Here is an 18056-nt window from a genome sequence, read left to right as displayed (position 1 = left end):
CATTACTTGGGAGAGATCAGATACATATATACTTGGGGTGCTTCAGGTACTTACATTAATTGGGATGGATCTGGGATGTGCATTACTTTGGGTGGATTAGGTACATAGCTTACTTAGGGTGGATCAAGGACATAATTGCACCTTTTGTGTGAATTTTATAATTCTAGGGTCCCCAAACCTGCATGTTGTCAAAAGGTCAGGGATGCCCAGTATCCTAGGGTAGACTTAGTATCCAAAGGTCAGAGATGCAAAATACTTGGGGAAGACTTGGTACCCTGAAGGTCAGGGATGCTAGATACCTTAGGGTAGTCTTGGTACGGTGAAAGTCAGGGATTCCTAATTCCCTTTGATAAACGAGGTACCCTGAAGGTTATGGATGTTTAATACCTTGTGGAAGAAGAAAGTTGAGAGTAAATGTGAATAAGAGCAAGGTTATTAGGTACAGTAGGGGTGAGGGTCAAGTCAATTGGGAGGTGAGTTTGAATGGAGAAAAACTGGAGGAAGTGAAGTGTTTTAGATATCTGGGAGTGGATCTGTCAGCGGATGGAACCATGGAAGCGGAAGTGGATCATAGGGTGGGGGAGGGGGCGAAAATTTTGGGAGCCTTGAAAAATGTGTGGAAGTCGAGAACATTATCTCGGAAAGCAAAAATGGGTATGTTTGAGGGAATAGTGGTTCCAACAATGTTGTATGGTTGCGAGGCGTGGGCTATGGATAGAGATGTGCGCAGGAGGATGGATGTGCTGGAAATGAGATGTTTGAGGACAATGTGTGGTGTGAGGTGGTTTGATCGAGTAAGTAACGTAAGGGTAAGAGAGATGTGTGGAAATAAAAAGAGCGTGGTTGAGAGAGCAGAAGAGGGTGTTTTGAAATGGTTTGGGCACATGGAGAGAATGAGTGAGGAGAGATTGACCAAGAGGATATATGTGTCGGAGGTGGAGGGAACGAGGAGAAGAGGGAGACCAAATTGGAGGTGGAAAGATGGAGTGAAAAAGATTTTGTGTGATCGGGGCCTGAACATGCAGGAGGGTGAAAGGAGGGCAAGAAATAGAGTGAATTGGAGTCATGTGGTATACAGGGGTTGACGTGCTGTCAGTGGATTGAAGCAAGGCATGTGAAGCGTCTGGGGTAAACCATGGAAAGCTGTGTAGGTATGTATATTTGCGTGTGTGGACGTGTGTATGTACATGTGTATGGGGGGGGGGTTGGGCCATTTCTTTCGTCTGTTTCCTTGCGCTACCTCGCAAACGCGGGAGACAGCGACAAAGTATAAAAAAAAAAAAAAAAAAAAAAAAAAAAATACCTTGGAGTAGACGTGCTGCCCTGAAGAAGTTGCTTATTTCTATATAAGAATGGAATGAAGGATTGCATTTTCTCTTTGTAAGTTTGATTTTGTAAATATACTTAGAATTTAAAATGAAATATGAAATCTCATTTTCTAAGCTGTAATGAGTTGACCCTTTCCAAATTTGTTAAGATGAAAGGGTTTTATGTTCTTGTTTTTGGAAAGGTTATGATTAGATGAAATTAGTGTGCTAGAGACTTAAGGGCTTTATGTAAATCTACATGCAGTTACTATACGGTGATTGAGAAATGTCACTGGTCGTAACTTTGAAAATTTTCAGATGCAACAAGATCTTCATTTGTGAGCTTTTCTTACAGTTTCTTCTTTTAACTGGCAGCTCTTACAGAAAGTAGAAATCTAATAGTTTTTTCATATTCCAGGTGGTCAGTGCCGATAACAGCTTCGTCCGTCTGTAATGAGCCCAAAGCATTGCTCAGAGAGGGTTTCTAACTTATTAGGGACCTAGATAAGATCTTGGAATATTTACATAAAGCTTGTCTAAACAGTTAATATGTCAGAAATTGTGATACTGTAGCTTATGCTTGGTGCTTCATAGACATACATGTCTAGATGGACATCTTATTTGATCTTGACCTTTTGACACCAGACCTTCACAGTACAGACACTGAAGCTAGTGGATTACAAAGTATAATTTACCTGTTACATCTGTCCTTTCCATCACTGTGGCAAACAATGTCAACAATAATGTCTGTTTTGTTGGGAATGAAGTCTTGTACTCAGAATACACAGTAGCTGCACAGCCTTGTTAGGGGCACTGCTTTGTGCATCTTAATGTCATGAAATTAAAACACTTTTTTATCCTTTGTTTGCTGGAATAATGGCACCTTTCATAATAATCATACTGTTGTACAGCTAATGATTTCTTTTGCACATATAGCTTGCCGTATTTTTGGTGATGCAGTTTTGACTTCCATTATCTGGGAATTGTACTGTTAAGCAAGATATGCTGATTTAAAACCTAAAAATGTAGTAGTGGGTTGAAGTACATAATAGATCTGCACTATATTGATCTCTATGCATCACGTGCTTTCAGTAGAATTATAGTGAATCATCAGTATGTGGTATGGTAGTCAATCTTCAGTATGTGGTGTCTTGATGAATAAATTCATTAATTATACTTCATTTAGTGGTTATTGTGATATGCCAGTGTTGCTGTTTATATTGAAATTCTCAAGAACAGAAGAGATTTTTTTTTAAGATGAATTTTGAAAATGCAGTCAAAAGACTAAATAGGTTATGAAAGATAATGATAAGTACATTAGATTTGTTTAATTGGCATATTGGTTATGTGTCGTAAATGACAGTGAACTTAGCATAGATGAATGAATGAATGTCATGATCAAGGTTATGATTAATGTAAGTTGTTGTTGAGTTTGCTTAATAGAAGGATTAAGATAATCACAAATGTTGTAATGAGAGAGAAGGATGTATTGAAGGATGTTGCATAGATTAGATTTTCTTCGAGAATGAATTAGTTGACTGTTGGATGTGATTGTGTTGAGAGGGACAGTTAATATGTCTTATCACTTCTTGGAAGAGGCACATGTGAAAGTTTGTAATTTTTTGACGAAAAGAGGAAATGACTTGGGTGGGAAGAGGGTGGTGAAAGGGATCGACCTTGGAAAAGAGGCTTGTGTGCCGAGGTACCAAGAGACATTAAGGGAAGAGTGGTTAAACATGAGTGACACTGAAACTAGGGAAGTAGGGGATGAATGAAAAGTATTAAGGGAAGCAGTGCTTGCACATGTAGGTGAAATATGTGGTATGCAGAGGTGGTATGTTAGTGTTTGGGAAAGGTTGTGAGTGGTGGGATGAGGAAGTTGAATTACAAGTGAAAGAGGATGGAAGAAGTGCAAGTGATTGGGAGATGTACAAGAGAAAGCTGCTGGAGATCAAGAGGATGGTGCATGGGCTGAAACAGTTGGCATATGAGAGATTGTGTGAAAGAGTATTGGCACACTTTAGAGGGAATAAGAAAATTTTTGGAAGAAGGTTGATAGTTAAGGAGAACAAGAAGTCAAATGGGAACATCTGTGAGGATAGCAGGTAAGGGAAATGATCACAGGCAAAGAGGAGGTAAAGAGGAAATATAGCAAGTATTTTAAAGAACTGGTAAGTGTCAGGTGATAGAGGGGTGGATGTTGGGGTGCTTAGGACAGGTGATAGAGTGGTGGATGTTAGGGTGCTTAGGACAAGGATGTATGTGGAACAAGAGAGTTATGATGAGTGCTTTGGTAAAAAGAAAATAGGTGGTAAATGTCTTGTATAAGATATATTGTGGCTTGAGTGGATGAGATTACAGTTGAATTTCTGAAGAAAAGGAGTGACATGATTTTTGATTGGTTACTCAGGATTTTCCATGTTTGTATGTTCCACTGTAAGTTTCCTATGGGCATGAAGAATGCCTTTGTAGTGCTGTTATTTAAAGGCAAGGGGGACAACTGAATGCATGAATTACATATGTGTAAGTCTGTTGAGTATACCTGGTAAGTTTTAGGAGAGTAATGATTAAGAAGTTGGTGGTATGCACAGAGCAAAAGATTGGGAATGAGCATTGTGGTTTCAGGAGTTGTTGAGAATGTTTTAACCAGGCATTTGCTTTGAAAAAAATGAAATATTGGAAACATTCGTTTATGGATCTGGAAAAAGCATATGACAAGAGTTGACTTGTTTGCCTTTATTAAAGATGCTATAGATAGATGGTGTGGTAGGAAAGCAGTTGGAAGCAGTGAGGAATTTTCATCAGGAGAGTAAGGCATGCGTGTAAGTGGGAGGAGGAGGAGTGCTACCAGTGGAAGGTGGGTTTGTGTCAAGGATGTGTGATGTCACCTTGGGTTTTTGATCTGTTTTTGGATTGGGTGGTAAGTGGGTAAATGCAATGATCTTGGAGAGGATGATGGGTTTACTGCATGCTTGAGGTGGAGGAATACTGGGAGGTGATTCAGATCTGTTTGGAAATGGCTAGATTCTGGTGGAAGACTCAGCCATGAAACTGCAGAAGCTGGTGTCTTGAGTTTGGTAGTGTTTGTGATAAAAGGAAGTGGAGGGTTAATGAGAATAATAGTAAAGTTATTAAGTTTAGCAGGGGAATGAGACAGGTTAGTTTGAGTGTGAGTTTAAGCAGGAAGAACCCAAAGGAGATGGATTGCAGTAGATGGTTGGGAGTGGACATTGGATGGAATTATGTGAGTTGAAGTGAACCATGGAGTGCTTATGGGGGAAAAGGTTGTGGATGTATTAAGGTCTATGTAGGAGAGCAAAGATGAATATAATATTATTGTTGTATATAACCCCAGTACCCTTTTTATGAAGTTTCTGCAGCTTTGAGGCTGCACTACAATCAGAAGGTGGGAAATAATGGACTCTGTTAGAGTGAGAAATTCTCAACAAGACTTTACTCCCTTTCATCAACTGACGATGATACAGCCTCACCTAAGATGATTTTCCACTCATTGTATAATAACAAGCAGAGCCCAGTAGTGCCCAAAGATGGGTATGTTTGATGGTGTAGTATTCCTGAACAAGCTGTGTGAAAACATGTCATATGCCCTAAATATGAAAAGTTTTTTTTCAATTAACATATAGATGAATCTATACAACACAGTTCAACTGAGGGCCTGAGAGCATTGCTTGAAATGCGTTGAGGAATATTGCTCATTACTTTTACACTCAGATGAGAGAAGCAATTGTCAAATGATTGTTTCATTAAAAAGTTGATGAAAAGAGTAGGAGTTGCTCTGGGAAGGGAGTTAACCTTTATACAGAATGAAAATAGGGAAGCATAGAGAGAAAATTAGTAAACCGTTGCAAAGAAGAATGGGCATTAGTCACTACAGGAATAGGTAAAGTTTGCAGAGTTATAAATCACCAGATGGAGCTGTGGTGTGGCCATAGTGAAAAGAAAAGGAAAAAATTGACTACAACTTCTTTACTTCAGTTCTTCCATTGTACTGCATGGCTTACAGGATGAGCTAGGGCCAGTATATGACTGAAATATTTCCTGTTGTAAGGAAAACCACCAAGGAAATTATATGAGTTATGTGTTTAGTAGAGGGGAACTGAAGATTTTAAGGAGGAACAGTTAGGTACATTTACTGGGAAAATGGAGTGAAAGAAAATGTTTATATAGAGAATGAGTTGACCATTCCAAATAGTTTAGAAAATAATGTTGAAAATCTTTTATACAGTAGTATATTATTTTTATTTATTGACATTTTTGCATAACCTACTCCCGTTACAGAAAAGTGCCCAGTATTTACAGAGGGAGTTACCAGTTCGGATTGCTAAACGAATAATAGGATTTCGAAGTCTACCCTTCATTGTTGGCTGTAATCCTATTATATTAGGAGTGGTAAGTATGTCAGTGTATTTTTTCACCTATAGATAGCTCTCATACTTGCATTATACTAGTGGTAGCTATAGGTACCATAAGTTATGTTAGCCATGCAAGAAAAGTGATTTTTGTGGAAGGTTATTTAGAGTTTGTTTTGACAAGTGGATTTGAAGGATTATCATCAATGCATCAGAATTGGTAGGAAAACATTCCATTGAGCACTAAGTACAGTGAATGTAGGTATGGTAGATAGATATCAATACAGTAATTTATTGTTGCTGGAGTTAACACTGAGGCAGTCTTAAATAGCATAGAATTTAAACCTGCCTGAATTTGAAAACACTACTGTCTGTTTTAAGGACTTGGCAGCAAATACATTTGTGCAATAGCTGACTCATATATTTTATAGAAGCGATTCAGATCATAAGGTATACATAAACACTTTTAGGCCACATGCAAAACTGTGGAATGAGAGTTATCAAAGAATAATGAATGTCACATATAGAGAGGTCTTAGCTGATAATAGATGTTTACTTGAGTAGTTCATTCATTACTATCTGGGAAGTTGGAAGTATTAAGGTAACTGAGGGAAAAACAGCATGAGTATTGTCTTTAAAGATTTTAGAGGAAAATCTACCTGATTTACTCCTTTATATTGTAGGTGAAGGCCTTTAGAATTAGAATAGTAAAATAAATCTTGTTTTGTTTTTTCAGTTAAGAATTGTTATGAATTCAGAATTTTATGCATATTCATTTAGTTAAGTAAATAATTAAAAAGTTTTGTAAATTTTGCATTTATTTTAGATAAATGAAATGTGCAGAAACATTCAAAAGTTTTACATTTTTCGTTGCAGCATGAAATGTACATTCGAGCGTTTAACATCTTGAACAACTTTCCACCTGTTAGAACTCGGGAGGATGAGGTGAACTTCAGTAGGAAGCTGGGTGAGCTTCTAGATGACCACAAGGTGATACCTGACCTCATTTAAGTACAGAATTTTCATTTTAGATTAAGATATTACTTACCCTCCTGTTAATATTAGCACATTACTTATCCACCTATGTGTATTAGGACATTGCATATCCACTGATAAGTATTAGGATATTACATATCCACCCATTAATATTACAATACTATTATCCATCCATTAGGGTATTTCTTAACCACCTATCAGAATATTGCTTATCCACCCATCTGTTGTTCTGTTGTATTTGATGACCTTATATTGGATATTAATGCACCAAGGACTTATGCCACTTTCATATTGTGGCTCATTCAGTCTCCATGGTTCTTTCTGTTGTCATTTCCACTCCCTGGTATCTAAAACACTCCCCTTCCTTTTAAATCATCTTGTCTCAACTCTCTGCTGCACCTCATTGTCTTAATTTAGTTCACATTAACTCTTGACATTTTCCTTGCCATGCACTTCCAGTCCCAGTGACCAGCATTTGGACTATCTCTCGGGAGTCTGCCATTATAACTGTGTCATCTGCAAATACTTTGAACCATTCTATACCTATGCACTAACTGTGCATTGTTTTCACTGTGAGATCGCTGTTTACAAAGAACAGCTTCCATACCATAAATCATTTTTGATTATATACTTCATATGAAATGCAAATTGATTTAGGGTTGTTTGAAGGATATTTGAATGCATGAACTACCCCTTTGATTTTCAGGATGTTGTGACACAGTTAGCTGCAGGTTTTAGAGAGTGTCGTCGTCACATTGAGAATGAAGAGTTGGTGGCTCGGTTTTTGGATAAGAGTCTTACTTCTCGCCTTGGAATCCGTATGCTTGCTATGCATCACCTTGCGCTGAGGGAAAATAAGGTGATTATGCGACTGAGATCTTACCATTTTTATTCCACATACTTTGTCACAAGCTAAAACTTAGGGAAAGATATTTCAATTCTATGTGTTTTTGGCATTGGCAAATATGTTTGGTCATTAGCATGAAATGTAGCTTTTCCTTGAAAACACGGTAGATACCAAAATTTCATAGCAAATGCGTATGATTACTGTGTGTTTACATTTTCCTTTAAATGATTCACCAAAGCTTCATTTGAAAAAAGAGTCAGTACTGGTAAGCAGTACTTTTAAGTAGTTTCAGTTCTTTACTTACAGCCAAACTATGTTGGGATAATCAATGTTGGAATGAAGCTAAAGGAAGTAATAGAGCGAAGCTGTCAATTTGTGTCTCGTGTTGCTGTCCACAAGTATGGGCGAGTTCCACAGTTGAAGCTATCTGGCCATGTCAATGCTATCTTTCCATATATTGAATGTAAGTAATGCCATTGAAAAAAGTAAGTTACACATAGCTGTAGGTATATCCCACAATATCTTATTTAGATTTCGTTCTCTATGTATGGTAGTATAATTGCATGAATAGTGCTGTATTCATTGATAGATTATTATGTTCCTAACGTTCTTCCATATCTTATTAGATCTTCAATCTATCTCGAGTATGTTTTATGTTGTAGGTAATTAACTTGGCATTGACTTTCCATGAAATTATGATCATGGGAGAAGTTATGGGCTTGACCTTTCTTTCATTGATGGTTATTTTCTTGAGCCACATTCATACTCCATTATCACTGCTACTGTACCTAACCTTGATATAATCCATCATACATAACTGAGGTATATTTTCTTTGTTTTTTATCGTTTTGCTTCTTGCCATCAACCTTTTTATTGTTATGACTCCTTTTACTTATTTATTGTACTTGCTTAAACTCTTTGTTTTTGTATCATTCTTTTCCAGAATACAGGCATATCATGCCTGCTACACTTTTGTGCACGCCAAATTCATTTTTTTATGTTGAAGGCTCCAGTCATGGACAGACGTCCACATTGAGGCCAGGCCTTAATTGAGATGTAGAAAGAATTATGAAATAGAAAAAAAAAAGACAAGGGAAAGTATTTACAAATTTTTGAGAAAGTGAAATACCTGTATTTCGATATGTGCCAGGTCATAGTTATTGAGAAAGACATGAGAGGGTAGAGAGCTCCAAAGCTTCGACATGTAAGGAAAGAAGCAAGTATCAAATTGCCCCACCCTTGAGTTGCCTATGGCCACACAGTAATCATGTAATGCAGCAGCTTTCTGAGTATTGCATAGTCTAGGTAGTGGTGGGGGCACACACGCAACCACCTCATAGGAGCAATGCAGAGGTTTTAAGCAACTGAGAAGTTTTGGGACTTCTGCCTTTGCCATCATATTTTATGAATAGGAAAATTCATATAAGGTGTGGTGAAACTTTCTAAATCCCATTACCTACTTAAGAGAAAATTTGCTCCTGAGAGACCTCCTCAGATATTATAAATGCATTTGTATTGTCTTTGTCCTCTGTTGAGTGAGGGGCAGAGCAAGATGAGGACATGTTTGACAGTTCCCAGTGGGAGATCAGGGCTAGAAGATCTTGTTGTTTCTTTCCTTTTTTTTGAACTGTATTGATATTTCATACATATGGACTGTGTTGGTGGTGAATAACATGAATATATTTACAAATATCACACCACATGACAAACCAATTAGAGAGTTGTATTGGTAATTTTTTGGAAATAAATTTTTAGGACATTTGTTTAAACTTGGGTAACACAGGTTTAACAGTATGGTAGAATTGTTGTTTGAATGAACTTAAGTTTACAAAAAGGCTATATCTTACCTAATTTTTACAAATTACTAGAGCTTTAAAGTTTATGTAGCTCATTTGTCAATACAGAAAAAAAAGTTATGGTCAAAGTGATTTTAGGGAAGTTTTGGTGTTGCTTTGCCTTTAGTTCCAGTAGATTTTCTTTCATGATTGATATCTGAAAAACTTTGGTGTGGTATTATATAGTTGATTATCTTCAACCATGTATCAAATTTTCTATACAGTACCGCTGGATTATATCTTACCGGAGATCCTGAAGAATGCAGTGAGAGCAACCATAGAGAGTCACTCTGAGTTTGAGATGATGCAGCTTCCACCCATACACATTACTATTGCTTCAAATGAAATAGACTTCATTATTAGGTGAGTTAGTACTGAAGATGTTGCATTTTCTCTATTTATTGTGCCTTCTTGATAAATGAAAAAAATCTGGAAGAGCAAGATTGCCTGAGCTCTAGTGAATCAATTAGTACCCTATTTTTCTTTCTTTTGAATAGTAAGGTTGTGTGTGGAGAATATTTGTCACATATTATGATAATTTTTTCTTGAATTTTCATTCAAAAAGACTCTCCTATGTATTCCATCACTTATCATCCACCATAGCCTGGATCTTTATGACAGTTCCCATTGTGCAGTCCCCACCTCTGCTCTTCCCATGTATTTGTACTACCCATTATTTATGGATAATTTGTGCCTTTGCAGTCATAATGCCTTTCATGATGATACCAAAGCTAAATGATATTAGGTTTCTGGAGAAATCCTCCCCTCCTGTTTTACTTTTCCAAAAGAAGGAACTTTCCTAGAAAAGGGGGCCAAGTGAGGATTTTCTTCCCTAAGGCTCAGTCATCTGTTCCTGATGCTACCTCACTAATGCAGCAAACGGCTAATACATATGAAAGGGAAAGTGAGTTGAAGTATAAGAGTGAATGCAGTTAGAAGTAGAAGAGAGAAGATGATTTATTCAGAGAAGACAGAGAATAGTCAGTGGAGTAGAATTCCTGGGGAACACAGCTATTGATAGGATAGTAGGGGGGGGAATTTACTTCATTAGCGACTATTGTTATGATGCCTGTGATCCAGGTGGGATGAGTGGTAATGAAAAGGATGAGAGTAGACTAGAACCAGGCCCATCAACCAGTACCTCCCTGGGTTAGACACAGTATTATGTTGTCATGAGTAAAAGATGTACAAAAGGAAAACGTAAGCAATGCAAAAAGAAAGGTAATGGTGATTGCAAGAGAAGACAAACAATATGCTTTTACGTTTCATATGTGGATAAGTATATCTCTGTGAAATCCCTTATTTTCAGATATACTATAAACAGAAAAAAATTCAGGAAAATTGCCAGTGTATGTAGATATAGAACTGCCGTGTTGAATATTTCATATTGAATATGTTCTAGTCATGTGATAGAATATATCCCTCTATGCATCCAGTTGTATATTTTTAGTTTTTGATACTGTAAAATACGTACAGTAACAGTAAATGGAAGTTGTATATATATTAGGTATTCTTGTGTACTTTTAGCATTGACTTAGATGTGTTATTATATCATTTATGAAAGATTACATTTCTGCAAATTTTCCATTGTTTTATGATAGTTTTCATTATGAACTAATGGCTTCAGCATTCAGCAAATATTAATGCCAGATTTTTTAACATCTCTTCAGATGTAAAAAATATTAAAGGAATCATAACTTTTTTTTTTGATGGCAGAGTGATACCTTAGGGATTAACCTTGAAAATGAAATCCACAGTGAAGGGATTACCCTGTTCTGCTTATCTGTTTTGGAGTAAGTGCATGTAGACTCAATTCATTTGCACATATCTGTGCAAATGGCCTTCACATAAATGTAAGCACTGCTGAATTCCCCGTAAAGCATTATATCAGTTAGATGAACATAGCTTCCCAGTTATTGAGTTTGTAGGAGAATGGAACTAAGGATAATGCTGTACTTCATACTTTGTGATAATTGCTAACAGTATTGATCGTAGGCCTCTTTCATTTAAACCAGTTGTGTAAACAAGTAGTAAGTATAGTGTTGTAACTAGAATTTCAATGTATTAAATAGAACCCAAGTCTTCTTAATACTGTTGTGCAACATGGGTAACGCTACTCTAAAGTTTAGGGATGAAATTAAACACAGGGAGTAGAAACTACATTAAAAGAAACAAACAATACAAAAAGAAATGAATTATTTAAAGGGCACAAAAAGTTGCGTTATCACAACCTAGATAAGTTTTCAAACCAAGAAATATCTTCCTTTACCAAACACAAAGATAAGAATAATAATGATTCTTTTATACTTTATACACGGGTGAAATACAAATGTGATGGAGTACAGTGGCTGTGAATTATGGGCAAGAGAAAATTACACTTCTTGGTGCAGTCAGCTGAAGGAATCAAACTCGCACATCACCTCTTGGGGTATTTTTAAGAGGGAATGATTATACAGGGTCAGTTCTGATTGGCTAACAAAAAGAAATATGTAAATGAGTTGCTGACATCACCTGGGCAGGCTCTCATCTCGACTTTGATTGGCCAGAGGTCCCCCATCGACTATTGTTCCACTCAGTTCTGATTGGTTGAGAACAAGAAAAATGTAAGTGACATGCTGACATCACAGTTGAGATATGATTGGCTAGTGGTCCCCTGCCAACTATCACGCCAATGACGCCCAATTGCACACCCTCTCAGCTCTCATGGTCTATGCCATGGACATGTACTTGTTTTATAATGTGGACCCCCACAATATGATACAATCCAATACACACAGAACAAAAGAAATTTGTGACAATAGTAATTGTACTTTTTACTCATGTATTTCTGTAATTATTTTTTCATGATGCGTTGTCATTTTTTCTTCATTGTTGCAGTGATTGAGAGTGACTTTATTTCATGAAGTCTTTTGGCTTTATTTTGCCCATGTGTGAGTAACTTTATTATTATTATTATTATTATTATTATTATTATTATTATTATTATTATTATTATTATTACTGATTTTGTGACCCAGGATCCCTTTTATGGGGCTCCTGCAGCTTCATTGCTACATTCCACAGAGGAGCTGGGAAATGATGGTCTTCTTTGAAGCAGGAAGGTCCCTGGTGGGACATTACTCCTCTCACCTCTGATGACATTGGTGGTACAGCCTCAACGAATGTGACTTTTTACTGTTGGTGTAACTAGTTGCAGGTGAAATTTAGTAACACCTATCTAACATTTGTTGACACCATCACACAGAATTGGTGATCGTGGTGGTGGCATCCCACACCATCTTCTAGCTCGAGCTCTGGAGTACAACTTTACCACAGCTAATGCCGACAGTGCTCCTGAAGCAGGGCAGCAAGAAGGTGCTCTTTCTAACATGATAGAGGCTGTTAATCCCAATCCTGCTGGTGGCCCCATGCATGGGTCAGTACCTTGGATTCATTTTAAATTTCTGAAATTGTGTGGTTCAATTTGTAGTATTCTGTGAACATTTAGTCATTCTGCCAATATCTACTTTTTACTTATTCATCTCTTTGTGAGATACATTATTTGCCACATACTTCTATTCTGCTTTTACTCACCCCAATGATGACATTGACCTCATAGATTGTAGTTGCTCACTTTGATACATTGTACTTAACTGTTATAGAGCAGATTTTTATGCAGAAGTAGGCCATTGTTAGAAGGGCCATTAGTTATTAAAAAAATAGCAATAAGTTAGTAAACTTCATCTTATCATTTCGGGTATTCTTATAGTAATTTTATTACTAGTATTTGGTATAGAATCCAGTTTGATAAATGGCTGCTCCTGCTGATAAGTTAGTTATCATACTCATAACTTGCTTGCTTCAGGGGGCTAGAATGTCTCCACTTCAAAACTTTTTTCTCCCTGAATTAATTTTATATATGCAGCCTCTCAAATCTGGTTAGAAATCTGCAGTTCTTTTGTAAAGTTTCATTTATACCTTCATTCTCAGTGATGAACTGCCTTTTTATTTGATGTAAATTATTTTAAGAAATATTGTTTATTTTTCAATCATATTTCTGTCCCTGGGGATAGAGGAGAAAGAATACTTCCCATGTATTCCCTGCTCGTTTTGGAAGGCGATTAAAAGGGGAGGGAGCAGGGGGCTGGAAATCCTCCCCTCCCAGTTTTTTGATTTTCCAAAAGAGGGAACAGAGAAGGGGGCCAAGTGAGGATATTCCCTCTGGGGCTCAGTCCTCTGTTCTTAATGCTACCTCGCTAATGCGGGAAATGGTGATAATGTACGAAAGAAAAAAGTCTATATTTTGTTATATAAAGCAGGAAGTATTTCTTATTCATGTGTGAAAATACTTTTATTGGAATGCTTCATGTAAATACATTGACTGTTTTCAGGTTTGGCTTTGGATTGCCAACTTCACGAGCATATGCTGAATACATGGGTGGTAATTTGGAAATTCAGGCCATGCAAGGTATTGGGACAGACGTTTACCTTCGACTAAAGCATATCAATAGCCAAGGTGCTTCATTTAGGATTTAATGAAAATCACCAGTCTCATCTGTGGAACATACAAGTAAGAAACCTAAAAGATATGTAGATACTGGCATAGTCAGAAGTGCAGTTGTTCTTATGCTGTAGTACCTGTTTCATTGCTTACCTTTTGAAATAGTTATTTCTCAACTTATAAATTTCTGTTTTAATTTTTTGTAGTAATTTGATCAGTAATGTTAAGAGGATGTGTATAGCATATTGAGTAATGCACCTGTACCTGACTTGCAACACTGATTTGGGATAGTTTGCTATTGAGGTACTTCAGAATTATGCCACATTATCAACTTGGACAAAACACTGTACTTGCAACAGATTTGAAAAAAAATAATACTTTTTACTGTTATGTCTTTTTCTGTAATACATTTTTGCTGTTTCCTGCATTAACAAGGTAGCACCAGGAACAGATGAAGAATGACCTTCTTTGTTCACTTTCACTCTCTAGCTATCCTGTATAATGCAACAAAACTGGAGCCCCCTTTTCACAGCCAAGTCCCACATACAGTTTTATGGTCACCCAATGTTTCTTGGTTCAGTCCATTGACAGCATGTCAGCCTTTGTATATCACAACTCTCCTGCATGTTCAGGCCCTAGTAACTCAGCCTTTTTCACTCTATCCTGTCTTCTTGTTCTTCCCCCTTTCCATGTCCACTTCTGACTTGTATATCATCTTCATTTCCCTTTTTATATCTTTTTTATGTATGTAGACCATTTCAGCCCACCCAGTTTAGATCTCTCAGTCATACTCCACTTTACTACCACACCTCTCGCTTACATTGTTAATCCTTACTTGACCAATCTTCCTTACAACACACTTAATTTTTTTTACCATGCCATCAAGGATATTGATCTTTGCCCTCACAAATTGTGGCCTATTCTACATATTCGTCAGTGCACCCAGGATGTTACACACACACCTGACCCTCACCCATCCTTTGGTTCACTTTATTTCCTATAGTTCCACTCACTGCTGTGATCACATGTAGGTATCTAAAGCACTTCGCTTCCTCCAGGTCCTCCCCAGTCAAACTCATACCATCGTTTCTCATCTGCCTGCTAAACCTCATAACCTTACTTTTATTCACATTAACTCAGCTTCCTCCTTTCATGCTGTCTCTTAAATACTGACACCACCTTCTGTGATTTCTCACTGAAGTCTGCCACCATAGCCATGTCATCTGCAAACAGCAGCTGTCTTACTTCCCCATACTTCTCAGGTCCCTCACCTCCAGTATCCATTAGACCTACCCCATTCTCCAAGACCCTTGTATTTACATCCCCCACTACCTCATCTATGAACAGATTAAACAATCATGGTAGCATCATACACCCTTAATGCAGATGACTCACCATACTCCTTTCCTAATTGTACACTGCATCTAATAACTTTCGTTTCTCACAATATATTTGTTGCACCTTCCATGAGGCATCCTATACTGCTATCATACAATTTCTTCAAATACATATATGCCACATTCAACTGCCTCTCTTTTTTTCAGGTATTTCTAACTCAAATTGTTTAAAGGAGACACTTGGTCCACACATCGACCACTTTAAAAGCCACATTGTTTCTACCCAAAATATATGCATGCCACCACCCTTACAGTCACCTCCCTCCCATATAACTTACCATGTATACTTAAGAGATTTTTTTTGCTGTTTCCTGCATTAATGATGTAGCATGACCAAAACAGAGAAAAGGCCTCATTTGCTTTCATCCATTCTCGAGCTGTCAAGTATAATACTTCAATACAACAGCCCCCTATCCACAATCAAGCCCCACAGACTTTGATTTCCCCCATTCTGCTTCATATACCTTGTTTTTTTCCATTGACAGCACTTCACCCGCTGTATATCATATTGCTCTGTCTCATGCACCCCATTCACCCTCCTGCATGTTCAGGCTCCAAGCACTCAAATTCTTTTTCTCTTTATCCTTTCACCTCCGGTTTGGTCTTCCCCTTCTCCTTGTCCCCTCCCCTGTTGACACATATATCCTCTTTATCAACCTCTCATCTCTCATTCTTTCCAAATGTCCAAACCATTTCAGTACACCCTCTTCAACTCTCTCAGTCAAAGTCTTCTCAGTGCCACACTTGTATTTTACCCTTTTATTACTTTCTCAATCAAACCAACCTCTCCACATATTGCCTTAAGACATTTCACTTACATTTCATTTCCAGTACATCCATCCTCCTTCGAAAATTCTCATCCCATGCTTTGCAACCCTACAACATTTGGACTACTATACCTTCAAGTGTACCCATTTTCTCCCTCCCATATAATGACCTCTCCCTCCTCAGTGCTCTCAGAACCTATACCCCCCTCACCCACCTGATGACTCACTTCCACTCCCATGGTTCCATTCTCTGCCATGTTTACTCCCAGGTATCTAAAGCACTTCACATCCTCCAAATTTTCTCCATCTAGACTCACCCCAACCAATCTGTTCTTCCCTGTCCTGCTAAACCTAATAACTTTGTTTTACTCACATTTACTAACAAAATTCCTCTGTCCACACACTCCCAAACTCAAGACACCAGTTTTTGCAGTTTCTTGCTCAGATCTGCCACCACTGCTTTTTCGTCTGCAAATAGCATCTGATCTTTTTCCCATGCCACCTCATCCCCTATAGATTGCATACTTGCCCCCTTCTATTCAACACCCTTGCATTTACTTCCCTAACCCACTCTGTCTATAAACAAATTAAACAGCCATAGTGATGGTGACATCACACACCCCTGCCACAGACCAACCCTCACCTGGTTGGCCTGCCTTCTTTCTCAAATCTTGCACCTTTCAACCCTTGACATATGTCATCCATGCATCACTTGTTTCACGAAAGTGTTACATTCAGTTCTATGAACAAAAAGTTTTGTATGAATCTTAATACAAAAAACTCAGTGTGCAATATATGATTGAAAATAGCAACAAATTTCATGTAAAGTTGTATAGAAGCAGCTAATAAGTAATGCATATCTTGTGGCAAGTGTGTATGTAGTGGTGTCAAATATGGCTGTATAGCAGAATGTGCTGGATGATTATTTAATACTGATTTTTGTAATTATGCAGTTGGGCTTGGGACAAATTTACTGCTATATTATTTTCTGAACTGTATTAACATAATCTTCATTATTTCAAGAAGCAAAACTCTTTCCATAAGTCTTGAAATTCATGTATTTTCAGGGTAGAGAGCATCTTTTTTGTGGATGTTAAAAGGTTAATTGGAAGAGCATCCTCTTTCTGCACATATGTTGGCATTATGAGATACATTGCCATCTTTAAAATTTATAGCTTGAGTAAAGGCCTTTCTGATAGACTTGCTTTTCTTCTTTATGGTGTCGATGTTGCTCTCATGAACGCCCCAATGGCAAGCAACTATTGATGCACAAGACCTGACCAAGTTCATTTTGTATCATGTACAAGTTTACTTGTAAGAGTACTTGCTGGATGCCTAGGCTTATAGTGATGACTAGTTCAAATGGGTAGAAGTGTAGAAGTATTCTAGCGGCAGATGGTGGAGCTTAAGATAAAGGTCCACATGTAAACAAGCATAGAAGAGAACAAGATGGAAGTACAGTGTCGACAAAAAACATTGCCCTCGTATATTACCAAAGGCATTTCACAGCAAAGGTTTATTGGGGGTACAAGCCTCTGATGCTCTTAGGGTGAAATCATTATTCATCCGGCTGCTAAAACTAGTGTTTTTAATGATGTAAGCACCAGGAATTCATCACAGTATTCCTAAGGCTATCTTGAGGGAACCATGTTCTTTACTCTTCCAGGCTGCCACTTCATATTGGTTATTTTGCTTCAGGGTGCTGTATTTCTTCCACTTCTGCTTCAAGATGGTTGGCTCTTATCTTTCTAAGAGGGAAAAAGCCTGAATTCTCACCTGGAAACAAGAAAATGTGGCATTATATGTTATTTCTAGGTGCACTGGGTGCTCAGAATGCACTATCAGGCACTGCTTCCTGCAACATTTTATCAGTGCCTCTACTCATTCAGGAGGTCGAGACCCTATGGACCCAAAACATGGACTTAGAATACTTCAGGAACCTTGCCAATTCTTTGCCCAGACATCTTCAGATGGTATTCACTACCAAAGGAAAGATGACAAAGCACTAAAATGTAAGTGTGATATTGCCTTTGAAAATGTATTGGAAGGCAGACTAG

General features: G+C 37.7%; 1 protein-coding gene across 4 annotated transcripts in view; it reads left to right on the top strand.

The window, feature by feature from the left end:
* The window catches only part of LOC139766534 (branched-chain alpha-ketoacid dehydrogenase kinase-like), a 37442-nt gene that overhangs the window by 5709 nt on the left and 13677 nt on the right, over positions 1 to 18056 (top strand). For 2 of the 4 annotated variants that reach the window (XM_071695311.1, XM_071695312.1), the window contains exons 3-9: positions 5607 to 5717; positions 6554 to 6667; positions 7380 to 7532; positions 7827 to 7983; positions 9580 to 9718; positions 12600 to 12770; positions 13726 to 13904. In XM_071695311.1, the coding sequence (XP_071551412.1) occupies positions 5607 to 5717; positions 6554 to 6667; positions 7380 to 7532; positions 7827 to 7983; positions 9580 to 9718; positions 12600 to 12770; positions 13726 to 13870 (990 nt within the window). In that variant the 3' untranslated portion in view covers positions 13871 to 13904. Of the gene's footprint in view, positions 1 to 5605; positions 5718 to 6553; positions 6668 to 7379; positions 7533 to 7826; positions 7984 to 9579; positions 9719 to 12599; positions 12771 to 13725; positions 13905 to 17697; positions 18012 to 18056 lie in introns of all 4 variants that reach the window. The other 2 variants (XR_011716915.1, XR_011716914.1) reach the window with 2 other exon arrangements.

Source organism: Panulirus ornatus, chromosome 58, assembly GCF_036320965.1.
Source record: "Panulirus ornatus isolate Po-2019 chromosome 58, ASM3632096v1, whole genome shotgun sequence".
In the NCBI taxonomy this organism is placed as follows: domain Eukaryota; kingdom Metazoa; phylum Arthropoda; class Malacostraca; order Decapoda; family Palinuridae; genus Panulirus; species Panulirus ornatus.
The sequence above is the reverse complement of the archived record's forward strand: the minus strand, read 5'-3'. Positions and strand labels throughout refer to the sequence as shown.